The 27,379-nt window shown below is 36.9% G+C and overlaps 1 protein-coding gene across 17 annotated transcripts in view; it reads left to right on the top strand.

The window, feature by feature from the left end:
- The window catches only part of WNK1 (WNK lysine deficient protein kinase 1), a 145,070-nt gene that overhangs the window by 46,181 nt on the left and 71,510 nt on the right, over window positions 1-27,379 (top strand). For all 17 annotated transcript variants that reach the window (XM_012434929.2, XM_012434935.2, XM_012434930.2 and 14 more), the window contains 3 exons: window positions 3,230-3,402; window positions 15,608-15,828; window positions 18,537-18,694. In XM_012434929.2, the coding sequence (XP_012290352.1) occupies window positions 3,230-3,402; window positions 15,608-15,828; window positions 18,537-18,694 (552 nt within the window). The remainder of the gene's footprint in view (window positions 1-3,229; window positions 3,403-15,607; window positions 15,829-18,536; window positions 18,695-27,379) is intronic.

The following is a 27,379-nucleotide window of genomic DNA, read 5'->3' as shown; positions in this document are numbered from 1 at the left end:
TCTCACAAGGTTTTTCTGAGAATTAAATGAAGTAAAGCAGCCAGCTAGTAAATAGCAAATACTTGGCAAAAATTATTTTTAAAACCTCAGCTATTCTTTCTGGTCTGTGTTGTTTATGTTAGTTTTGATCTACTTTATTATTGTCTTAAAGTCTAATGGGTGCTAAAATAATGTACTTCTCTAAGATATTTTATGAAATGATTCTAGATTTAAAAAAAACAAGATTTAGTTACGGACGGAACAAGTAGACATATTATTGAAAGAAGCCCCAAATTATTTAAGGTTCCCCCATCCCCTGCTTTGTTGATGATAGTCTGTTCTCATGCAACTGTATTTCTAACTTCAAACATTAAGCAGGGGTTCTCAGATCCCTTAAAATAAATAATACTTTTCAGAAAGGATAAAAACACTTAGATATGTAAAGTAGCCTCTATTTACAGAATAGATGTCCTCTAGGCAAATTAGAGATAAAATAATTAAATATTTCTATGGAATTTTTAGATTGTCATTCAGCGTATTCTAAAGGAAAATTAGATATGGATTTTTGATGGCAAAGAAGGTCCCCTCTGTTTTTTCTCCCTCTATACTTTGCTATAAATAAGTAGTTGGCAGCTTTTTTACAATAAGCTTTTACAAACCATTTTTAAAAATCAAAAGCTGTGACCTTTGCAAGTGGTCATTCTGTATGGGTTGTATTGGACTTAACTGAGAGTCAGAGGCCCAATTTCAATTCTCATTTTTCTTTTAAGTCATAGGAATTTTTTGTCCTTGGGGAAATGCTAACTGCTTATTAAGACACAAACATACACACTTTTAAAGGGGTATTGAGGGGAAAACACATTTATGGAATTCATTCAACAAATGGCTGTTGAACAAATCACTATGCTAGGCTGTCAGGTGCTAAAGATAGAACACCAAAAAGGTATTTCGTCACTGCCTTTTCATAACAAAATAAAGCCTCTGAGGGCTTATTCTATCAGGATAAGAGTCAATGTTACCTGTGATTAAGTGCTGTGAAAGAGGCATGTGCACATAGTTCATAAAAATATGGGTCAGGGGAATGATTTACCCTAGAATGAGAGACAGTCAGGGAAGATGTCCCCGAGGAAATGAATTGATCTTTGAAGGATGACTGGGCATTAACTTGGCAGAAAAGGCTGATAGGCACTCTAGATAGAGGGAACGACATATATGAAAAGCATGATATGTTTGAGAATGGAAAAAATAAATGTGGCAAGAAATTAGACTTAAAGTTTAGGTGAAGATCATTATGTGAAACCTCTAGATTACAATGATTTTTAGCTTTATCCTAAAGACTGTAGAAAGCTATTAAAAAGTTTTAAACAGAGTTATGACACTTAGACTCCATTTGTTTGATACATTCTGATTTCAGAGATATTAAAAATGTCAAAAATAGTATTTCTAAGAATTAAATAGGCATATTAAGAATTGATTACATGGGCATTAAGAAATATTCTGACTAAAATATGGACAAAGTGAAAAAACGTAAAAGGACTAAAAACCAAAAAAACTAAAACAGCAAGATGTGTGTAATAGGGAGGCACAGTGAAGGATTGATTTTGATAAAGACCCAAATAGAACTTCAGGAAATAAAAATACATTGAAATTAACTAAATGAGAAGTGCCACCTTCTTCACCCGTTGTCCCCAGATACTTTGACTTGACTTTGCCTCTCTATTCTCTGGGAAAGGCACATTTTAGGAGGATAATCCAGGATGAAATAGCTCTGCTGCCTGTATCTGAGGCTTACTAGATAGGGTATGTGACTTTATGGATGCAGGATGTAGCCTCTGACTGAGGGGTTAGAATAAAAGTGAAAAAGGAGTACAAAAGGGGGCTTTTGTGGAACTTTGAGAGAGGCTAATCTTGCAGTAATAATTTGAAGACAGAGCAAAACCCTGAGAGAGAGGGAGGAAGTTCCCAAGATGCTGGGAAAACCTGTGTGTTCATGAAGCAGGAGTGGAGTGGAGATTGGAGGGAATCATTGCAAATTGTGCTGTTGATTATCATGCCTCATTGAAAATCTCAAATATAGGGTTACTGCTGAGTGGGGAGGAACAGATGCCTCCCCCAGCCATTAGGCCTGGTAAGATGGCTGGAGAATTTCTCCCCCACTGAAGCTTTTGGTATGCGCCTAGCCTTCCTGCTTCCCATATCCATTGGTTTTGATGCTAGTGGACAGAGTAGAAACAGGAGTAGTAACTTGGTAGTTTCTATTTATTACATTCCTCATTGGGTACTTTTGGTGACAGACTGAGAACTCAAAGTTCAATTAATAATTGATGTAATAACGGAAGAGAAAAATTAATGAACAAGAAGGTAGATCTGAAAACATTGCCCAGAAAGTAGCAGAGAGAAAGAAATGGAAAATGAGAGAGAAATTAAAGGATATTAAGGATAAAATAAGGTTATACACACACACATTTAAAAATTGTTTAAAAAGAAGAATTGGGAGGGGAAAGAGAATGAGAGGAAACAGTGTTTAGAGAGATAATAACAGAATTTTCCTGACTTGAAGACAAATACTTGAATATTATTGCTTAAAAAAAAAAAAAGGCTTCACACAGTGGCTCACAGCTGTAATCCCAGGCTTTGGGATGCCAAAGTAAGAGGATCACCAGAAGTTCAAGACCAGCCTGTGCATCGTAGCAAGACCTCATCTCTACAAAAATACTAAAAAGTTAGCCAGGCAAGGTGGCACATGCCTGTAGTCCTACTTAGTCTGGCGGCTGAGGTGTAATCCCTAGAGCCCAGGATTTGAGGCTACAGTGAGCTATGATAGCACTGCTGCACTCCAGCCTTAAAAAACAAAAAAAACAATGTTTTGGTTAAAGATACATTTATTTTAATCAATACAAAGATAGAACTAGAATTTATATTTAGGTCTTTTTGCCTCCAAAGCCTATATGTTCATTTCCTGACGTTAAATTGCATGTCTAGCAATTGATGACTTATTTTGGATGTGGAAAGTTAACTGCACCTTACAAAAATGAGACTATATCTGAGGTATACATTAACAGTAAAGATACTAAAATGATCTCAAGCATGAATTCATAAAATAATCCAAAATCTGTCATTAGCATTTTTAGCATTTGGATTCTTTAAACACCATTGATCATGATTTAGTAATGTTTAGTATCTAAGATTAACTGTTTGATTTGGTGTTTTATCATTTTAAACCACATTCTGTTTTGGTTTTTGATTTTAGGATCGAAAGTTAACAAAGTCTGAGAGGCAGAGATTTAAAGAAGAAGCTGAAATGTTAAAGGGTCTTCAGCATCCCAATATTGTTAGATTTTATGATTCCTGGGAATCCACAGTAAAAGGAAAGAAGTGTATTGTTTTGGTGACTGAACTTATGACGTCTGGAACACTTAAAACGTAAGTGCATCAGTATTACAAAAGCTGACCAAGAAATAGGAGAGAATTTGATTTTTGAAATTTCAGGCCTACAAGTTTTACTTTTGTTGTCCAGCCTACTAAGAAAGGAACAATCCTTCCAGATGTTACTGTATTAACATATTTCCTTGCCCAAAAGCCCTCTGGTATATAAAGTGATTTGATAATTATTTCTTGGTAAGTATTGAAATGAGAAGTCATGGCCGGGTGTGGTGGCTCATGCCTGTAATCCCAGCTCTTTGGGAGGCCGAGGTGGGCAGATCACTTGAGGTCAGGAGTTTGAGACCAGCCTGACCATCTCAGTGAAACCTGGTCTGTACTGAAAATACAAAACTTAGCCGAACATGATGGCGTGCATCCGTAATCCCAGCTACTTGGGAGGCTGAGGCAAGAGAATCGCTTGAACCCAGGAGGCAGAGGCTGCAGTGAGCCGAGATCGCGCCATTGCACTCCAGCCTGGGTAACTGAGCCAGACTCTGTCTCAGAAAAAAGAAAGAAAGAAAGAAATGAGAAGTTATTGCAAAGTAAATCTAGTTATTTTAAGTCATACTGATTGGTGTTTGTAAAATGAAGTGGCTTCGCTGGCTGTGGTGGGTCCAGTTTGTAATCCCAGCACTTTGGGAGGCCAAGGCAGGCAGGTCACAAGGTCAGGAGATCAAGACCATCCTGCTAACATGGTAAAACCCCAACTCCACTAAAAATATAAAAAATTAGCTGGACGTGGATGGTACTTGCCTGTAGTCCCACTTACTCAGGAGGCTGAGGCAGGAGAATTGCCTGAACCCAGGAAGCAGAGGTTGCAGTAAGCCGAGATCGTGCCCCTGCACTCCAGCCTGGGCGACAGAGGGAGACTCCGTCTCACACAAAAAAAAGAGTGGCGAAGGGATCAGAAATCAAATGTCAAGGTAGCCCTCTAGTGGTTAAAATGAAATTAAGGTTATTGAGAAACTAGCCATTTTTTTCATTTGTATTGTGCTTTGCTACATTGCTGTAACTTTTATATCAAATGCAGATTATATTGTAACAGTTATCACTTTAAAAATACTTTTAGTTCCATTTCCCATAGCATCAGAAATTGATCCCCAAATAGCTAGTTCTATCGTTCCTTTCATGGAAATAGGTTAAATGCAGGAATTTCCCGGTAGTAGTTGTTGAAAAGAGCTTTTGGTAAGAGTTGGAGTATGCCTTTGTAATCCCAGGCTGCTGCTTCTTTTTTTTTTTTTTGAAAAGCGGGTTTTCCCAGGTTTCTTAGAGCAGCAGTCCCAAACCATTTTGGCACCAGGGACTGATTTTGTGGAAGACAGTTTTTCCATGGACTAGGAATAGGGGAGTGGTTTTGAAATGATTCAAGCACATTATGTTTATTGTGTACTTTATTTCTATTATTATTACATTAAAATATAATGGGAGACAGTGACAGAGATCATCAAGCATTGGATTCTCCTAAAGAGCGCTCAACCTACATCCCTTGGATGCACAGTTTACAATAGGGTTCATGGTCCTATGAGAGATCTAATGCCCCTGACACAAGGCGAAGCTCAGGTGGTAATGCCAGCAATGAGGGAGCAGCTATAAATACAGATGAAGCTTTTCTTGCTCGCCTGCGGCTCACCTCCTGCTGTGTGGCCAGGTTCTTAACAGGCCATGGACTTATATCAATCTGTGGACCAGTGGCTGGGGACCCCTGGTATCTTAGAGGATCTGTTTTTACTCAGAGAAGAACCTGTTGTAAATTACCTGGTATAAATTTTTTTATTTGATGAAATTGGATATTTTTAAATTGTCACTGTTGCATATATTCTTTATTACTTTTTAAAGTTAATACTGCTGAGCTGATTAATTCCAGATCTTTGGAATACAGTGTTATAGCACCTGGATATGGCCACTTGCATGTGTTCTGAAATACTTAAAATTAACATGTTGAAACATCAGCAGATCATTTCTGTCTTGAAATTCTAATTTCTTTACCCAACTTCCACTCTTGTTTATGGCAATACCTTTATCCTAGTTAGCTTAGTTAGCTAGGCTTCTTGATATTCTCTTTTCTTCCACTAGAATATGCTAACTAGCTGTATATACCTAGCACTATGAACTAGTGCTAGATACCACATTCTAGTGGAAGGATGTAGTACTGAATGATAAGTATTTGAATGAATTAAGGAAAATTATGTGGTAGTAATTATGTGTACATCTTGAGATTCTTTCCACTGGTTTGGATACTTAGTTGGTTGTCAACAGTTTGTCCAGCATGCCTAAGATTACCCTAAAACACAATGGTTTACTTGTTTTGAAAACTATACTGGGGGTAATATAGTAGGGTAAGCCCCCATGGAATAGCTGTCCCCCATCAACAGACTGAAGTGTTGAATATAATAAAAGTTTTTTCAATACATATCCAAGCTTTAAGAAAAGAAAGGTTAACCTCCAGATAATAAGCAGAGATAACTCAAAGCCAAAACAGGAACTTATACTCTGGGATTTTAGACCGCATGTTGGTTGAGGAGTTGATGCTAGTTTTAATATCCATAAAAGGACAAAAGGCTTTAGAACTAGGTAGAGAGGGAAGCTAGAACTTAGCCTGTGTCAAAAACTGAATTATCCAAGAAAAGAGAGACCTCAGTGCCCCAGCCAGTGAAAGCTGCAAGGAATTTTGCCTGTGTGCACAAGACTGTGGATAAGAGGGGGAGACCCTGTGAAAAATAGAAATTCCCATCAGATGCTACTAGCGTTCTTAATTATTCTGTGATCTTATCTTTCTTTCTTTCTTTTTTTTTTTTTCTTTCTTTGGAGACAGGGTCTCACTCTGTCGCCCAGGCCAGAGTACAGTGGTGCAGTCATAGCTCACTGCAGCCTCAAACTCCTGGGCTCAGAGAATCCTTTCACCTCAGCCTCCCCAGTACCTGGGACTACAGTTGCTCATCACCATACCTGGTTAATGAAAAAAAATTTTTTTTTTTTAAGTAGAGAGAATGTCTCATTATGTTGCCCCAGACTGCTCTCAGACTCCTGAGCTCATCCCAATTTGGCCTCCCAAACTGCTGGGATTATAAGCATGAGCCATGATGCCCAGCCTGTTCAATATTCTTCCAGCTCATATGTAGATGGCTCTATAAAATAAATTTATACCATCTGCTTGGTACAGGAATCCAAGCCAAGAAATGTACATCATAATCGATCAGGAACTGAAAGAAAACTCCCAGGGACATTTTCACAGATCCTTGGTCACAGTGTCCAGAGACAAAACAGTTTCCAAAGAAGATAACCTTACAACTAAATTACAAATCACACCAATGAAGGTGAATAGACACAACCAGAAAATAGCACTGTAACAATTAAAGATATTATGGACAAGTCTGAGAGTGATTACAAGCTATTATTTACATAATGATGTCAGTAAAGATATATGTAAGTATATATGAAGTATATGAAGAGAAAAGAAGAATTGAAGAAATAAGACACCATAAAAGAAGACAGGCATAATTTAAAAGATTCTGAAGAGCTTCTAGAAATAAGAATATTAAACTTCAAACAAATGATTAGGTTAAACAACAGACTAAATTGAATTGACAGGAGTAATAGCTATGAAGAAATGAGCAACAGAAGGCACGAAAAAGACAGAAAATATTAAAAGAGGATAACATAGTAACGAGAAGACCCAGTTAGACTTAATTATCTAAAAGGGGTGTGTCTGTAGTCCCAGCTTCTCTGGAGGCTGAGGCAGAAGAATCGGTTGAGCCCAGGAGGCAGAGGTTGCAATGAGCCGAGATCGTGCCACTGCACTCCAGCTTGGGTGACAGAGTGAGACTCCATCCCAAAAATAAAAATAAAAATGTAAGAGTAGAGAGAATGAGAACAAGAATAATTTCAGAATTCAAGAATTCTCATTGAGAATATGTACAGATTCCTAAGCAAGTAGATTTAAAACATTCATATTCATTGCTGGAAGAATGAATAACTAGGACCATTGGCAGCATTTGGAGAGGCAAATTGGGAAGGAATAGGAATTAATTCCAAAATACATGCTTTTTTGACCTTTTGAATTTCTACCTTTGTTCTATGTGTATATTTGCATTGAAACAAATACAGCACCCATAGCTGAAAAATAAGATGGGAATGTATGAGTTAGAAAATTTGGATTAAGGCTAGGTGTGATGACTTATGCCTGTAATCTCTGTACTTTGGGAGGATGAGGTGGGTAGATCACCTGCGGTCAGGAGTTTGAAACCAGCCTGGCCAACATGGTGAAACCCCATCTTTACTAAAAATAGAAAAAATTAGCTGGGCGTGGTGGCAGGCACCTGTAATCCCAGCTACTTGGGAGGCTGAGGCAGGAGAATTGCTTGATCCCAGGAGGCAGAGGTTGCAGTTAGCCGAGATTGTGCCACTGTACTCCAGCCTGGGTTACAGAGTGAGATGGCATCTCAAAAGAAAAAAAAAAAAAGAAGATTTGGATTAAAAAATTGAAATAAATTTAGACTTATTTTTTAAAATAGATATGAAATTCAAAGATCATACAAGTAATCATTTTAGAGTGTACAGTTCAGCGTCACTTAGTACATTCACAGTGTTGTGTAACTACCACATCTGTCAAGTTACTAAACATTTATTTTCATCACCTCAGAAGAACACTCTGTGCCTGTTAAGCAGTTACTCCACATTTCCCTTCCTCCAGCCCAGGCATCGTATTTTTTCTTTAATTGCGCATTATCTAAGTTCTTTTTAAATTTAAAAAGAAATGTTCACTTTCTGAGCCTCAGAGGCTTATGCCAACAGGAGAGTTTATTTAGTAGAACAAGTGCTAGACTTGGAATAGAAGTTGTGACTACTCCCAGCGCTGCCTCTGACCAACTGTAATTTTGGGCAAATATCTAACCTTATTTGGGCTTCAGTTCCCCATGTGTATGTAAAACAAGCAGTTGGACTAGCTGATCTCTGGGACCATCCATTCGTAGATGGGATTTTTTTTATTGTAAAAAACATAATATTTACCATCTTAACCATTTTTAAGTGTACAGTTCAGTAGTGTTAATTCATACACATTTCTGTGCAATTTCTAGAATGCTTTTCATTTCACAAAACTAAAACTCTATGCCCATGGAACAATTTCCCATTTCCTCCAACCCTCAGCTCCTGGCAACTACCGTTTTACCATCTCTCTATGGATTTATGTAATCAGGATATGTCCTATAAATAGACTCTTAAAGTATGTTATGGATCTTTGTGTTTGGCATCTGTCACCTAGCAGTGTTTTCGAGGATCATCATGATTGCACGCATTAGTACTTCATTCCCTTTTAGGACTAAGTAACATTCCATTGCATGGAAATACCACAGTTTGTTTATTCATCCATTGATGAACATCTGGGTTGTGTTCACCTTTTGGCTGTTATAAGTACTGTTGCTGTAAATATTTGTGCACTGGTTTTTTTTTTTTTTTGAGTACCTGTTTTCATTTCTTTTTGCTGTGTACTAGGAATGGAATTACTGAATCTTGTGGAAATCCTATGTTTAACTTTTTGAGGAACCACCAAACTATCTTTAATAACCGTTCTACTGGGAATGACATGGTATCTCATGATGGATTAGATTTGCATTTCCCTAATGATTAATGATGTGGAGCATCTTTTCATATGCTTATTGGCTCTTTGTATATCTTTGGAGAAATGTTTATTCAAGTTATTTGCTCATTTTTTATTGGATTGCTTGTCTTTTTGTTGATTTATAAGAGTTCTTTATATATTTTAGAAACTAGACCTTTGTCCAGATCTATGATTTGGCGATACTTTGTCCTGTAGGTTGCCTTTTTTGCTCCTTTGATAATGTTCTTTGATGTACAAATTGAGTATAGTATCCCTTATCTGAAATCTCTTGGGACTAGAAGTATTTTGGGCTTTGAATTTTTTCAGATATTGGAACTTTGAATTATACTTACCAGTTGAGCATCCTAAATCTGAAATCACAATGCTCAAATGAGCATTTTTGTTGTGTGTAATGTCAGTGCTCAAAAAGTTTCAGATTTTGGATTAGAGCATTTGGATCTTGGATTTCTGATTGGGATGCTCAAACCTGTGCCAAGCTTTAAATTTTGATGAAATCCATTGTATCTGTTTTGTCTGTTGATGCTTGGGCTTTGGTGTCAAATGGAAGACTCCATTGTCATAACCAAGGTCATGCAGGTTTATCCCTAAGTTTCCTTCTAAGAGTTCTATCAATTAACTCTTCTACTTAAGTTACTGTTCAATTCTTAAGTTAACTTTTGTATATGCCATGAGGTAGGATCTGATTTCATTCTTTTGCACGTTGGATGTCCATTTGTCCCAGCATCTGAAGAGACTTTTACTCATTGAATGGTCTTGGTACCTTTGTCAAAAATTATTTAATCATATGTATAGGTTTATTTCTGGACTTTCAATTCTGTTTCACTGGTCTATATGTCTGTTCTTATGCCAGTACCACAAAACTGATTACTGTAGTTTTGTAGTAAATTTTGAAAATTAGAAGTGACTTCAATTTCTTTCTTTTTCACTATTGTTTTTGATAGTTGGGGTCCTCTTGAAATTCCATGTGAATTTGAGGATTAGATTTTCATTTCTACAAGAATAGGCTGTTGGAATTTTAACAGAGATTTTGTTGAATTTGCAGATCACTTTGTATATATAGTATTACCATCTTAACTATATTGTTTTCTAATCCATGAACACAGGGTGTCTGTCCATTTATTTATGTCTTTTTGAATTTCTTTCAGCACTATTTTGTAGTTTCATTATACAAGTCTTTCACATTCTTGGTTAAATTTATTCCTAGATCTTTTATACACTGTTGCAAATGGAATAGTTTTCTTAATTTCCTTTTCAGATTGTTAATTGCTGGTATATATAAATACAACTGATTTTTGTGTGTCAGTCTTGTTGTTTTGTAACTTTGCTGAATTCTTGTATTAGCTTGTGTTTGTGTGTATGTGTGTTTGTTCTTTGGGATTTGTTTGTTTGTTTGCTTGCTTGTTTGTTTTTTAACAGATGGGGTTTCACTCTGTCACCAGGCTAGAGTGCAGTGGTGCAGTCATAGCTCACTACAGCCTTGAACTCCTAGGCTTAAAGGATCCTCCCACCTCAGCCTCCTGAGTAGCTGGGACTCCACGTGTGTACCACCATGCCTGGGTGATTTTTACATTTTTTGTAAAGATCAGGTCTCAGTATATTGCTTATGCTGGTCACAAATTCCTTGCCTCAAGTGATCTCCCTGCCTCTGGCTCCCAAAGTACTGAGATTACAGGTGTGTGCCACCACACCTGGCCATTCTTTGGGATTTTTATATATTGGATCAAATAATCTGTAAATAGATAGTTCTTTCTGGTTTAAATGCCTTTATTTTTCTTGTCTAACTGTTTTGGCTAGAACTTTCATTATGGATAGCACTGATTATCCTTTTCACATTCCTGATCTTAAGAAGAAAGCTTTTGGTCTTTCACCATTGAGTATATGTTAGCTGTGAGTTTTTCATAAATGCTCTTTATCTTGTTGAGGAAGTTCTCTGCAATTCCTATCCTAGTTTGTTAAGTTTTTTGTTTTTTTTTTAATGGAAAGATGTTAGATTTTGTCAAATGCTCTTCTGCATCAAGTTAGATAATCATGAAACTGCTTCATTCTATTAACATGGCATATTATACTGATTATTAATTTTCTTATGTTGAACCACCCTTGCATTTCATAGATAAATAGCGTATAATCCTTTTGCTATGCATTTGGGTTTGGCTTGCTAATATTTTGTTGAGAGTTTTTGCATCTACATTCATAAGAGTGTTAGCCTATAGTTTTCTTGTGGTATCTTCAATATCAGGGCAATACTGGTGCCTTAGAATGATTTAGAAAGTGTTTCCCCCACTTATACTTTTTGGAAGAGTAGGATTTGTGTTAATTCTCCTTTAAATGTTTGGTAGAACTCATCAGTGAAGCCATCCAGTCCTAAACTTTTCGTTGTTTGGAGATTTCTTGAAGGAATGTTCCATGTACAGTTGAGAAGAATATGTATTCACTTGTTGTTGGACAGTGTGTTCTATACATGTCTTGTTACCTTTTGGTGGTTTATAATATTGTTCAAATCCTCTGTTTTCTTACTCATCTTCTATCTAGATGTTTTATCCATTATTGAAAGTGGAATATTGAAGTCTCCAACTAAAACTACTGTAGTATCTACTAATTTCCTCCCTTTAATTCTGTCAGTGTTAGCTTCATTATTTGGTGGCTTTATTGTTTGATGTATATAATTGTTATTTTTTAAATGGATTGGCCCTTTTTTCAGTAAATAATGCTCTTCTTTATCTCTTGCATCAATATTTTTACTTATTTTGCCTGATGCTAGTTTAGCTACCTCACCCTCTTTTATTTACTGTTAGCATGGAATATCATTTTTCTTTCATCTGAGTCTCTTGTAGACAGTATATGTAGTTAGCTCTTTTTTTTTTTCTTTTTCTTAAATCCATTCTGCCTATCTCTGTTTTTGGTAGGAGAGTTTATTTACATTTGATTAGTCAAATGAATGATCTGCCATTTTGCTGTTTGTTATTTGTATGTTTTGTACCATATATACACACACATACCATGTACCCTGTATACATATATGGTACATACATATATAGTACATGTGTGCGTGTGTGTGTCACATTCCTAGAGACAGTCTTATACCTTTTTTTGCTCCTTATCTCCTCTATTTCTGACTTTTAAAATGTGTTTATTTTTCTTTTGTAGTATACCATTTTTATACCTTTCTCATTTCCTTTTGTGTATATATTTAGATATTTTTTCAGTGGTTACCTTGAGGATCACAATTAACATCATAAATCTCTTAACAGTCTACCCTGAATTGATACCAGTTTAGCTTTAATATTATAGCATATAAATCTCTGATCCTATTCAGCCTCACCCCTCCTGCCCATTTTATGTTTTCATTGTCTCCAATTTTATCTTTATACATTGTGTACCCATTAACATAGTTTCATAATCATTATTTTACATGCATTTGTCTTTTAAATCATGTAGGAAATAAAAGGAATTATAAACCAAAAATACATTAATATTGGTTTTAATACTTAATATGTATTGGATTTTACCAGAGATTTGATTTGTTTTTATTGCTTCAAGTTATTATCTAGTGTCTTTTTATTTCAGTCTAATGATTCTCTTTGGCACTTCTTATATAGGGAAGGTGTACTACTATCAAACTCCTCTAGCTTTTATTTACCTAGGAATGTCTTAATGTCTCTTTCATTTCTGTAGTGTAATTTTGCTGGATATATAATTCTTGGTTGGCAGTCTTAAGGTTTTTTTTTTTTTTTTTTGCTTTTGCTTTTGTTTCTTTTAGCCCTTTAAATATGTCATCCTACTGCTTTCTGCCCTCCATGGTTTTTGCTGAAAGACCAGCTCATAATTTTTTTTTTAATCAGCTTATAATCTTACTGAGGATCCCTTGGTCATAAGTCACTTCTCCCTTTCTACTTTCAAGATTCTCTCTTTGTCTTTGCCTTTTAACAGTTTGAATATGTTTCTCATTGTGGATCTATTTGCATTTATCCTTAGAGTTTGTTGAACTTTTTGGATGTATAGATTCATGTCATTTACTAAGTTTGGGAAATTTGTGGCCATTATTTTCTCAAATGTTCTTTCTGTTCTTTTCTCTTTTTCTAGGACTCCCATTGTGTATATTTGGGTCAACTTGATGGTGTCTTGCAGGTCTCTTAGTTGTACTCATTTCTGCTCCTCAGACTGTATGATTTCACCTCTTATTTTCAAGTTTATTGCCATTTTCTTCTGTATGTTCACATATGCTACTCAGATCCCTTAGTGAATCTGTATTTTTCAGCACCTGAATTTCTACTTGGATCCTTTTTAAAATTTCTGTCTCTCTGTTGATATTCTCTACTTGAACAGAGTATTCTCTGTACTCTAACATTTAGCAGCCATTGTTCCCAGTATTTAGTCTGCCAATTTTTGGCATAGGTACTGTAATTATCCCCATTTAACCATGAGTTGATTGTTTTCGTAAATATCTTAGTACTGAAGAACTGATTAAGAACTCCATTTATAAGAGTAGAGCTTTTTAGCAACTGGGCTTTTTCTTCAATGTGATTGGGCAAAAATCAGTTATAATGGAAGACCCTGAAATGCTTGCTACATCTGTGTGTGTGTGTGTGTGTGTGTGTGTGTGTGTGTGTATGTGCATGTGTCCCTGAAATGCTTGCTACATCTCTGTGTGTGTGTGTGAGAGAGAGAGAGAGGGAGAGAGAGAGAGAGAGACACTCTTGCTCGGTTGCCCAGGCTGGAGTGCATTGGTGCGATCTGTGCTCACTGCAAACTCCGTCTCCCAGGTTCAAGCGATTCTCCAACATCAGCCTCCTGAGTAGCTGGGACTACAGGCGCATGCCACTATACCCAGCTAATTTTTTTTTCTTTTTTTGAGATGGAGTCTCAACTCTGTTGCCTGGGCTGGAGTGCAGTGGTGCCATGTCAGCTCACTTCAACCTCCACCTCCTGGGTTCAAGTGATTCTCCTGCTTCAGCCTCCCAAATTAGCTGGGATTACAGGGCCCACCTCTACACCCGGCTAATTTTTTCTGTTTTTAGTAGAGACGGGGTTTCACGATTTGGCCAGGCTGGTCTCAAACTCCTGACCTCATGATTCACCCACCTCGGCCTCCCACAGTGCTGGGATTACAGGCGTGAGCCACCGTGCCCGGCCTGTCATATTTTATATTTAACACTTTTAGTGCTCTATTGTTTCCTGAATATTTCCAGATAAAATAAGCATTGGAGTTCAATCCTCAGATGTGTCTTTTCTATAGTGAGTAGCATCAGAGATCTCTATTCAGTTCTTTTAGCATACTTGGGCTGCTTGGAATCTTTCCTACATATATGTATTTCAGAGGTCAACTAGAGATTTGGGCAGAGTGAATATGCAGAATTTAAGGCTCGGTGTCTGCTTTCTGAGATTTCCTCCTTTCCTTTCTAGATCTCTGCTGTTCACTAGAGCATTCTGCCATGATGGAAATGTTGTATAATGTACACCATCCAGAATGGTAACTATTTGCCACATGTGGCCATTGAGCACTTGAAATGTGGCTAGTGCAATTGAGAGATGGGTTTTTTTGTTTGTTTGTTTTTGTTTTTATTTTTTTGAGATGGAATTGCCAGGCTGGAGTGCAGTGGTGCCATCTAGGCCCACGCAACCTCTGCCTCCCAAGTAGCTGGGACTATAGGGGCACCACCACACCCAGCTAATTTTTGTATTTTTAGTAGAGATAGAGTTTCACCATGTTGACTAGGATGGTCTTGATCTCTTGACCTCGTGATCCGCCTCCCAAAGTGTTGGGATTACAGGCATGAGCAACCAATCTCAGCTGAGAAACTGAATTTTTTATTTTAGTTAATCTGCGTTTGAATAGTCACATTTGGCTAGTCGCAACTTTATTGGACAAACCATTCTTGCAGAAAGGTCAATTAGACAGCACTGTTCTTGATGCTGTGCTCATTCCAGAAACTGAGTCCCCATTTCTGTCTGGGGTATAGCAGGCCTGCAAAATCAGAAGAGGGCCTATTTTTAGGTAAAAAGGTATTACAAAGAAGGAAACTCTTAGCAGTGCTTTCCCTTTGTCCCTACCTGCCTATGACTGATTTTAATTGCTCTCCAGAACCTTCAAGTAATAGTTGTTTTGTATATTTTTAACCAGAGTTTATAAATACATCTGTGTCTGATAGAACTACCCCACTATTTAACAGAAGCAGAACTCTACCACTTAATCATTTAAATAGTGACCTAATTTTAAGGAATTTATAGTTTGTGCTTTGTTATCATAATTCTCTTCCAATCACCAATTAAATATTTTTAACTCTGAAATATTTAGCTGATATAACCAACTTGATCTCCTATTTGTTTAAGAAAAAACTGGTTACCTAACACTATCATTGTTTAGATGAAAAAGTATTTGGAAGACTTATTTTTCTGTGTCTCTTAATATAATCTTTATTTTAAACGATCGTAGCCCTGCTTAAAAAAGTATTACTAACCTTTAAAGTTACTGAATCTTAGTATTCTAAATTTGATATTCCCATCTCCAGTCATGTTAGAATTTAATGGAATTCTTCAAAGCAACAAACTCATATCATTGATAACTTGTTTGGTGTACTTTGCTTTTTCTAGGTATCTGAAAAGGTTTAAAGTGATGAAGATCAAAGTTCTAAGAAGCTGGTGCCGTCAGATCCTCAAAGGACTTCAGTTTCTTCATACTCGAACTCCACCTATTATTCACCGCGATCTTAAATGTGACAACATCTTTATCACTGGCCCTACTGGCTCAGTCAAGATTGGAGACCTTGGTCTGGCAACCCTGAAGCGGGCATCCTTTGCCAAGAGTGTGATAGGTATGTTTCTGGTGTACCTTGGAGCCTGACTAGCTTTCTGCCGTTCCTTTTATTTAGAATCCTGGCCCTATTATTAAGTAAAATAAACTCTCAGAAATTCATAGCTTGAACTCAGGAGGTGATCAGTTCTACTTATGAGATGTAGGATTCTCTATATTGGTGCTTTTTGGAATCATGTTTGAGACTATTGATAACATTACATTACAAGAAGTAAAGTGAACTTTGTTGATAAAACCTAATGTAACAATTTTTTTTTTTTTTTTGAGATGGAGTCTCGCTCTGTCACCCAAGCTGGAGTGCAGTGGCTTGATCTCAGCTCACTGCAACCTCCAGCCCCTGGATTCAAGCAATTCTCATGCCTCAGCCTCCTGAATAGCTGGGATTATAGGCACATGTCACCACGCCTGGCTAATTTTTGTATTTTTAGTAGAAATGCAGTTTCACCATGTTGCCAGGCTGGTCTCGAACTCCTGGCATCAAGTGATCCACCTGCCTCGGCCTCCTAAAGTGCTGGGATTACAGCGCAAGCCACGGCACCCGGCCAGCAATCTTTTTGTTACACACTATTGATAATATTATGCACTATTTATATAATACATATTATGTACCATTTATATAATACATACAGTATGTCACTTCATAAAAGAAATGGAATTTATATTTTAGTTTCTAAAATTAAAAAAATTTTTGAACATATAAAATGTTGGTTGAATATATATGTATATTCAAGAATATTGATCAGCCAAGCGCAGCGGCTCATGCCTGTACTCCCAGCACTTTGGGAGGCTGAGGTGGGCAGATCACTAGAAGTCAGGAATTTGAGACCAACTTGGCCAACATGGAGAAACCCCACTCTACTAAAAATACAAAAAAAAAAAAAAAAAAAAAAAAAGCTAGGCATTGTGGCAGGTACCTGTAGTCCCAGCTACTTGGGAGGCTGAGGCAGAAGAATTGCTTGAACCCGGGAGGTGGAGGTTGCAGTGAGCTGAAATTGCGTCACTGCACTCTAGCCTGCGCAACAGAGCAAGACTTTTGTCTAAAAAAAAAAAGGAATATCTAGCCTCTGTAATATTTTCTGAAAATAATTATGACAGTTCATTCTGAAAAGTTGGTTTTATCATCTTTTTTCTTAGTCTCACTCTTCAGAAGTTATGATCTATCTAAACAAGTGTTTCTCAACCTTAGCACTACTGAGATTTGGAGCTAGACAATTCTTTGTTGTAAGGGGCTGTCTTGTACATTTTAAGATTCCTGAGCAGTATTCCCAGCCTGTACCCACTAGATGCCAGTAGCACGCTCCCTGCCTACCTGCCTTCTAGTTGTTATAACCAAAAAATGTGTCGAGACATTGCTACATATGGCCCCTGAAGGGCAAAATTGCCCCCATTGAGAATCACTTATCTAAAGAACAAGGTTATCCCTTTCAGACTTTATATGTTAGAAACTCAAAGATGAAAAATTAATTTAATGCCTATTTTGATAAGCTTTCACCTTATGAAGAGGGTATCACAATTTAAAAACTTGAAGTCTTCATAAACACTATTCTACTCCAAAAGGTGACAATAACAAAAGAAACCCATTAATTTTTAAGTGAACTTGAATCCTAAGTATTGCTAGGAAAAGCATAGAACACCAGTTATTTGCACATCTTTCAAAAATAGTGTTCTCCTTGGAATATTATGTAACTAGGGTTAGGAATGCTTTCATATTTTCTTATAATACATTCACAAGAAGAATGGGAAAAGTATCATTTAAAGCTGAATTTCTTTTTTTGCCTTCTTCACAGGAAACATTTTTTGATTGTCTTTGGCATCCTGAAATCTCTGGCCCAATCGAGTTTTTATTTTGTTTGTTTATTAAATCATAGTGTGCATGCCTGTTTCTTAGAAATGCCTTATAATTTGAGGTATGCAGACTTAATTTTCAGGAAGCATTATACAACCTAGTCTTGTGGGGTCACACACTTTGTGCTCATAAATCAGTCTGTATTTAAGTTCTGTATTTGTGTGTGTATGTCTTTATTTGCCTGTAGGATGTCCCTCACTATATTTCTTGTGTCTGTAGTAGGCTTATTTATGTACTGCAGATGGGTTGGTAAGTATGTGAAGAAAAGGGCTCTGGTGAGTGGCCTTTGGAGACAATTACATTTTCTTTCATTTTTTTAAAAAAATATATTGAATATTTTCACTGCAAGTCCTTCTTAAAAAGTGAAACTAATCAAATTGAGTGTTAAGAGTATAGCTGTAAATGTTAACCTTACAACTACCATAGAGTAGTAGGCAGACAAGTATTTTGATCTTTTTAAACCCATCATCTTATCTTACAGATGTACCATTATATTTGCTTTGTTCCTTGCTTAGTGTCTTACCTTTTCTTTCCATTTGTTTTCAATATGAGTTATATTAGTTTATCTCTTAGCTAAGGCTCTATTTTGACAAAGGAATTTCTTTTACACAGTAAATTAATAAATAGATACTTGACCTTATTCCAGTTTCATATAAAGGCCTTGCAGTGGAACATCTTTTATGAGATATTTGATGGAACAGACTGACTGAGAAGATTTCCTTCCTCTTTTTCCCCCCTTTCCTTTTTTCTCCCCATTCCAATTTCTTTTCTCTCACAGGTCAACTCCCCTCTGCCTCTCTCCCCGGTGAGTAACGTCTGAAGCTTCTGCTCGCATTGAGTCTGAATCGTTCTTTTAATTTAAGGTACCCCAGAGTTCATGGCCCCTGAAATGTATGAGGAGAAATATGATGAATCCGTTGATGTTTATGCTTTTGGGATGTGCATGCTTGAGATGGCTACATCTGAATATCCTTACTCAGAGTGCCAAAATGCTGCTCAGATCTACCGCCGAGTGACCAGTGTAAGTCTTCCCCTGATGGGTGAACTTGGGTCGTTTCTAACAAAGAATCCCAAGGTGGATAACATCAAACCATCTAAAAGAGGACAATAGTAGAAGGCATACTGAGCGAGCCGTTGGGGTGAGGGTGGTGTTGAGGTATGTGTACGGCTATTGCTCATGATATAGTGAGAATAAAGATAAAGATCAAAGAACCACTAGTTTATCCTGTACCCACCTTGCATTCATTTAAACCTTTATTATTTTAAAACACACCCTCATTACCTACTTTTTAACCCCCTATTAATTCAGCTAAACTCACACTGTTTCCCACCACATAGATTAGAGTTAAAAGTAATGTTTTTAACTCAAGATGCTTTGTCAAGTTAATTTGTTCACTGACTTTTATCTGAATGACTTGAGTTGATTTATGAAGTCTTATATATTAGTACCTACAATAATAAATATCTTATTGTAGTTTAAATTACCCATGGTAGTTCATGTCTGCTGACAGATATTTTCTACAGCTGTCTAATTGAAACCTGAAAGGTAGTTGCTATGATTAATTTCATTTTATCACTATATACTTCATTATGCTACTCTAAAATAGAGACATTTTCTTACATAACCATATTATGCCTGAAAAAGTTAACAGCAATTTCTGGATCATCCAACACCCTGAACCTATTCAGATATTCTCTCCATTGTTTCAAAAATGTCCATTGACAGTGTTCAAAATAGGCTCCATCAAGGTCCACAGAAGGTATTTTATTGTTGTAGTTCTTAATCTAGAGCTATTGCTTTTACTTTCTTTTTCAGCATGCCAGAGATTATTGAAAAAATTAGATTATTCTGAGGAACGTTTCACATTCTGAATTTGTTTGCTTCCTTGTGGTGTCATTTTACTGGTTATTCTTCTATGTTTCTGTAAAAAGAAGTTTACCTTAAAATAGTTGGGGTAGGTTAACAATGTAAAACTAATTTTGTCTTTTATACTCACATTCACCCAAGAGTGTGTGGTGTCATTTTCCAGAGGCTATATGATACTGCATGTGTGATATTGCAGCAGAGTACAGAAGCAGATATAAGAATTCATTTGTAGGGCCAGGCATAGTGGCTCATGGCTGTAATCTCAGCATTTTGGAGGGTGAGGTGGGTGGATCACTTGAGGTCAGAGTATGAGACTGGACTGGCCAACATGGTGAAACTCTGTCTACTAAAAGTACGAAAATTAGCCACCTATGGTGATGCCCACCTGTAATCCCAGCTACTCTGGAGGCTGAAGCCCAAGAATCACTGGAACCTAGGAGGTGGAGGTTGCAGTGAGGTGAGATCATGCCACTGCACTCCAGCCTGGGCAACAGAATAAGACTCTGTCTCCAAAAAAAAAAAAAAAAATTTGTCTTTTATTAAACAATATGTTTAAAAAGATTGCAAAAACGTAAAACAATACCAGTCTTCTCACTAAATTTTTCCTATTTTGGAAAATACTGAGTTTTAAATTTTAAATGTTATATATTATTAACATAATGAGTTTTATTACGGTTTTTAATGAATTAATAAATATTCTTAAACTTTTTCAGGTTTACCATCTGCTATGGAGTAAATATTAATAGATATAACACATATAGACAAAACCCCTCTGAGGTCCCCAATAATGTTAATTTTAAGAGTATAAAGGGATCCTGAGACAAAAGTTTGAGAACCACTGTTCAAAATCTTGATAAAATTTAGGCCAAACATTTTTTGCAAGAATACTTAATATGTAGTGCTGTGTGTGTTATATTGCACCAAGAGGCTCATAGTATCTTATCTCATTTTTAGTAATGTAATTTAATTGAATTTTGATATAAAAGATATAATTATCAATTGCTTATTCAGATTTTGATAGCTGAACAGAAATGTCTATTTTTAAAAACTGAGAGGAAACATTTTGCTTTAGGCAGACCAAATTTTACCTCTTCACAAGGGCTTGGAAGAAATCTTTGAAATCAAAGTTTAATTATAATTTATTGCTATGAATATTCTTTCAATATCTTTGTTGTATATTTGTACGTGATTCTGTTTGATGGATATGGAGCTACTTTGGACAATTTAATTTCATATGAAGTGTAAGAACTGGTGGAGTCTTCATACCCAGTAAAAATGACAGCTGTTGTTTACAGAGAAAGCAGCATAACTCAAGTTACTTCTGGCTTTGTAATTGGAGAGAAAGCAGCATAATTCAAGTTACTTCTGGCTTTGTAATTGGAGTTGTTATTATTAGGTGTATGTCTCCAAGTCTCTGTCCTGAGGCCTTGCTGTTACATTTATTAACCTCTTCTTAATACTCACCCAGATTCTGATACATGATAGGATTCTAATCCCTGAAGCACTACTCTCAGTTTGGGCTGAATGGGAGCAGGAGAATTTTTTTTTTTATGCCTTCAGATGATTCTGATAAGTACCCTACATTTATGCCCTTATAAAGCTCATCTGCTTTGCCTTTCAGAGTTCTATGTCATCATTCCCAGTTCACGTCTCTTACTATTTCCCTTTCTTCCCCTATTGTATAGTAATTTACATTCTCTGTTTCCCCCCCAACCCCTTGGAGCATAAGGTAGACTGGTTATTGTTTCCTCCTTTATTTTGTTTTAAAATTGTAGAAAACTCAAGAGGCATATTTGATTTCTTGGTTTTTTTTTTACTCATTACTTCCAGTTTATAAGATTCTTACTTTAGAATACCTCTTAGATGCAAGCCTTCTTCATTCCCATTGTCACAACTCTGATTTCACATCTTACTTACTTCACACCTTACATTATATTCCAGAAGTAGTTTACATTGTGAATTTATTTATTTATTTTTATTTCACTTAAACTGGTTGAGCTTTCTTGCTGTCCTTACTTGGTATAAGGAACTTATGATACCAGTTTGCTTATATCAGAGCAAGTGTAAATTTTTAATCTTTTGCTATTCTTCATCTTCATTCAAGCACTTTATTTTAATTAAATCAGTTCTCTTCATTATCTCACACATATGCCACATCCTTTTCTATATTCCTAACCATTTGTAAATGTTATATAATACTGTACATCTACTGGTTTAAAGTCCTGCCCACAAGAGAAATAAACAAACAAAAAAATACTGTACCTCCTCTATAAGCTTTTATGCTATCCAGTCAATCCATATACTTAACAGGCTTCCTTCATGAAATTTTATCTGATTGCTTTCACTGTATAATGATCTTTGCCTTTTCTGAGTTGATTCTTCTCAATTGATATGAATTATAAAATTTTGTTTATAATTGGTTATTCTTATAAATTCATAAATTGAATTAATGTATTTATTGCTTATTATTTTTATTGCTTTATATTATTTAAAATATTTTAATCTAGTACATCTGTATAATTTCATCCTTATCTGTAGCACTATCCTAAATACAAAATAAATCTCAAGACTAATAAATGCAACATTTTCCATATCCCTGCTATGTCCCATGCCCAGAGCTTGATAGTAAGTAAAGGTGAATAATCATATTCCCTTTCTTCAGAAAACTACCTCTAATATAGAATATTAATATGTAAATGAAGAATTATAATTACACTATGGTGAGTATTTTAATGGAGATAAGCACTAAGGACAGTGGAGGAGGAATGGTTAACCATGCTATGGATTAGAGAAGGTTTCCCAAAAAAAGCTGTTATATGAACTGTCAAAAAGAGAAGATGGAAGAATGGTGAGAGGCCATTCTAAGAAGCAAGAATAGGATTTACATGAATGCTGAGGTGCCAAACAGTAGTACAATGGAAGGAAAGGCAAATTGATCAAATAGAGTGAAGCTTTCGTCTTGTGGTTGTAAAGGAGGGGCAATTCAGTTGCTACTTAGTTTCTCCTTCTCCTAAATCCTGTCTCATCTCAGAGCAGAGAGTTTGGGGTCAGTAATTAAGCCGCAAACTTCTGACTCCTGATATGTGTATTTTTGCTGCTCCATTATATTGTTGTGTTTTAATGGTAAAAGAGACCTTGTTTGTTTATAGGCTTTTGGAGGGAGCAAGAGGAAGAGAGAGAGAAGTAAAAATCATGGTGGATGATGGTGGATAGAGTAGGGTAATATACAGGATTCAGATGGTGGGTGGTAGTGGATAGACAGAGTAATATCCAGGATTCAGATGGTGGGTGGTAGTGGATAGACAGAGTAATATCCAGGATTCAGTGGGCTTGCGACATGGTATAATGCTAAGTCTTGATAGGCAAGATTTTCTCCTGAGATGAGATAAGGGAAGCAAGATGGGTTTTGGAAGCAAAGTCTCGGATTCACATCCCTGCCCTAGTTCTTACTATATTATCTTGAGCAAGTCACTTAATTTCTCCATACTTAATTATTTTGTTCTCTGTAAAAGAGATACCGTTACCCTCTTACAGATTGCTTAGCACAGTGGCTGGTACTGGTATTGATAGTAGGCTCTGGTTATTTTCTGTAAAATATGAGTTGTCATCTTCTTGCGGGGGGTGTGTAAAATGAAAGATGGCCTTTAACGATGATAAAGGCTTAAAATAACATCTATGAAACTTTGATCTGATTAGGAAGTAATAATTGTGAAGCAGCACCAGGCATTCAGAATCTTCATTTTTAGCATTGATATGCACTATTATATAAACAATGAATACATTGTTTGTAGTCGTGTCTATGTGTATGCAAGTAGAAAAGAGCAAATGTTTACCTATTACATACTTCTTTCTTGTGAATAACCAATAATAGGCTGGGCCTGTAGGCTCACACCTGTAATCCTAGCACTTTGGGAAGCCGAGGTGGGTGGATTGCTTGAGTTCAGGAGTTCAAGACTAGCCTGGGCATCATGGTGAAACCTCATCTCTACAAAAAATAAAAAAAATTAGCTAGCCATGGTGGTGCATGCCTGTAGTCCCAGCCACTGGGAGGCTGAGGTGGGAGGATCACCTGAGCCAGGGAGGCAGAGGTTGCAAGTGAGCTGAGATTGTGCCATTGTGCTCCAGCCTAGGCAAAAGCGAGACCCTGTCTCAAATAAAACAAACCAAAAAAAAACCCCCACAATAGCTTAGATTGCTAAATTAGTCCTCAGTTTTCTATATTCTAAATTCTGTGTACCAGGGTTTGAAGAATAGAATATGATAAGTTATTGATATAAATGAGTTAGGTTTCATGAGAGAAAAGTTCATTTTACTTGGTGTCTTTTCCACTTAATAAGTTTCATCTGTGTATTTGTGAATATTTATAAATTATAAACTGTGGCCAAGCACTATACTAGGTACCAGGGATACACCAAGTCAAAAAGTTCTGCCTCACCTGGAGTTTACATTCAGTTGTGTAAAAAAAAGATGTTGGTCGAAGTTGATAACTTGACTAGGCGTGATGGCTTACGCCTATAATCCCAACAATTTAGGAGGCCAAGGCTGGGGGATCACTTGAGGTCAGGAGTTCAAGACCAGCCTGGCCAACATGGTGAAACCCCCCATCTCTACTAAAAATACAAAAATTAGCTAGGCATGATGGCATGCACCTGTAATCCCAGCTACTTGGGAGTCTGAGGCAGGATAATCACTTGAACCCTGGAGGCGGAGGTTGCATGAGCTGAGATAGCACCACTGCACTCCAGCCTGGGTGACAGAGCAAGATTTGGTCTCAAAAAAAAAAAATTGATAACTCTATTAGAGTGATAAGGTTCATGTCTAGTATAGATAGGAGATACAGGGTGAAAAGCTGAATTAGGTTTATTGTTAAAGCACAGCGATTCAATCGTTTCTTTTTGCCTGAAATGTATGACTAGGTACCAATGCAATCTGATTTTTTTTTTAATTAAAATAAGTAATGAAGTAATTAGGGACGAAATATAAGCCAGCAGATTCAAAAGTGAGGGGAAAAGTAACAAAAGTTGTGGTGTATCAAAGTTGATTTGTAGATAGATCAACATGCTGTATGAGTGATATTGGTAAATAGTAATAAATGTTTCTGTTATGTGACTTCTGAGTCTTAATTTCCTCATATGATTATGGTAGTCATAACTGCCAGGCCTGCTAAGGTTGTGAAGAACAAATCTGTTGAAATTATATAAGAAAGTATATTTCAAACAGTTGGAAAATGTATTTGTTATATTTTACATATAACTAGATCAACTCTGAAATATCTTCTATCTCAATAGATTCTTGATGTTTCAGAATGGTTTGACTTAGGTTTAAGTGTAATGAGGCTCATATTTGTACAGAAGTTAAAAAATCTGTGTTTGTGATATATTCAAGGCATTTTATTTTTAAAAATGCCCCAACTTTTCAATAAAAAAGTAAATAGATGACAAATTATTCTGTGTAGAGATTAATGTCCATATATTGAAACTTTAAAGTATGATTCTGACTACATAATCAAGTCATAGGCTTTCAGTAGTCCTTAAAGTCTGCTTTCTATCCTTCAGTGAATTTGCGAAATTTGTTAATAGAATATTTTGTGCTTATTGCATTGATTCTCTGCATTGCATAATGTGCCAAGTCACAGTATTAATCAGGAATAATTTTCTTTATTGTATGTGCATACTAAAATGTACATTTAGGGTTTTTTCTAGCAGCTTTACTGAGATATATATTGTAAAATTAACCCATTTAAAGTGTATAATTCACTGGTTTTAGCATCTTCACAGTGTTAAAATAAAAACTTCAGCCAAATTAAATTTAAAGGCATTTAATTGAGCAACAAATGTTTGGGCAGCCCCCAAAATCACAGCAGATACAGAGACACTCAGGGATGCCTCATGGTTAGAACAAATTTATAGACAAGAAAAAGGGATGTGATGTACAGAAATCAGAAGTGAGGTTCAGAAACAACTGGATTGGTTACAGCTTGGCGTTTGCCTTATTTGAACACAGTTTGAACACTCAGCAGTGTATGAGTGGTTGAAATATGGCTGCTGGGGTCTCACACCTGTAATCCCAGCACTTAGGGAGGCCGAGGCAGGTGGATCACCTGAGGTCAGGAGTTCAAGACCAGCCTGGCCAACACAGTGAAATCCATTTCTACTAAAAATACAAAAATTAGCTGGGCATGGTGGCAGGTACCTGTATTCCTAGCTACTCAGGAGCCTGAGGCAGGAGAATCGCTTGAACCTGGGAGGTGGAGATTGCAGTAAGCTGAGATCACGCCACTGCACTACTGCCTGGGTGACAGAATGAGACCCTGTCTTAAAAAGAAAAGAAATTTGGCTGCTGGGATTGGCCAAGACTCAGCAGTTGTTACAGGCATATACTCATAAGTTAGGTTTTCAGTCTTGTCTACCTACTAATTTAGGTTTCAGTCAGTCCATACAGACTCAAATTAGAAGTAGAGTCCTTCTCAGGCCATATTTAGTTTGCTTTAACAATAGATATATGCAACCATCACCACAGTCAACTTTAGAATAATTTTATCACGTGATGAAGAAATTCTATACCATGTAGCAATCACTTTTTTTTTTTCTTTGTTGTTGTTTTTGAGATGGAGTCTTGCTATGTAGCCCAGGATGGAGTGCAGTGGCGCGATATCAGCTCACTGCAACCTCAACCTCCCAGATCCCAGTTCAGGCAATTCTCCTACCTCAGCCTCCCAAGTAGCTGGTATCACAGGCACGAGCCACCACACCCAGCTAATTTTTGTATCTTTTAGTAGAGACGGGGTTTCACCATGTTGGCCAGTCTGGTCTTGAACTCCTGATCTCATGATCTGCCCACCTTGGCCTCCCAAAGTGCTGGGATTACAGGTGTGAGCCACTGCACCTGTCCAGCGATCACTTGTCTATACAAACATTCCCCCCACTCCTGTGCAACCACTAATCTGTTTCTGTAACTATAGGTTTTCCTATTCTAGACATTTCATCTAAATAGAGTCATTTAATATGTGGTCTTTTGTGACTAGCTTCTTTTCACTTAGTATAGTGTTCTCAGGGTTCATCCATGTCATAGCAAATGTTCATGCTTCATTCCTTTTTAATTCTAAGTAGTAATATTATTCCATTGTGTATATATAAACACAATTTGTTTAGCCATTTATCCATTGGTAGACATTTGGACTGTTCCTACCACTTGACTGTTGTGAATAGAGTTGCTTTGAAGAATATTCATGTACAGGTTTTTGTTTGAATATCTATTTTTACTTCCTTTAGATATATACCTGGAAGTGAAATTGCTGTGTTACATGTGAATCCTATGTTTAACCATTTGAGGAACTGCCAGCCTATTTTCCAAGTAGCTGTACCATTTTACATTCCCATCATCAGTATGAGAGAGTTCTTTTTTTGGGGGGGGGCGCGGGGCGGGGAAGAAAGAAAGAAAAAGAATGAAAGAGGGAGAGAGAATGGGAATCTTGCTCTATTGCCCAGGCTGGAATGCAGTCTAAAAATGGGTATTAAAAACCTCTTTTATGGGCCGGGCGTGGTGGCTCAAGCCTGTAATCCCAGCACTTTGGGAGGCCGAGGTGGGTGGATCACGAGGTCAAGAGATCGAGACCATCCTGGTCAACATTGTGAAACCCCATCTCTACTAATACAAAAAAATTAGCTGGGCATAGTGGCGCGTGCCTGTAATCCCAGCTACTCGAGAGGCTGAGGCAGGAGAATTGCCTGAACCCAGGAGGCGGAGGTTGCGGTGAGCCGAGATCGCGCCATTGCACTCCAGCCTGGGTAACGAGAGCGAAACTCCGTCTCAAAAAAAAAAAACCTCTTTTATGTCAAT

This window comes from Aotus nancymaae, unplaced genomic scaffold (assembly GCF_030222135.1).
Source record: "Aotus nancymaae isolate 86718 unplaced genomic scaffold, 86718_ANA_hifiasm-v0.15.2.pri h1tg000016l, whole genome shotgun sequence".
Taxonomy (NCBI): domain Eukaryota; kingdom Metazoa; phylum Chordata; class Mammalia; order Primates; family Aotidae; genus Aotus; species Aotus nancymaae.
The sequence above is the reverse complement of the archived record's forward strand: the minus strand, read 5'-3'. Positions and strand labels throughout refer to the sequence as shown.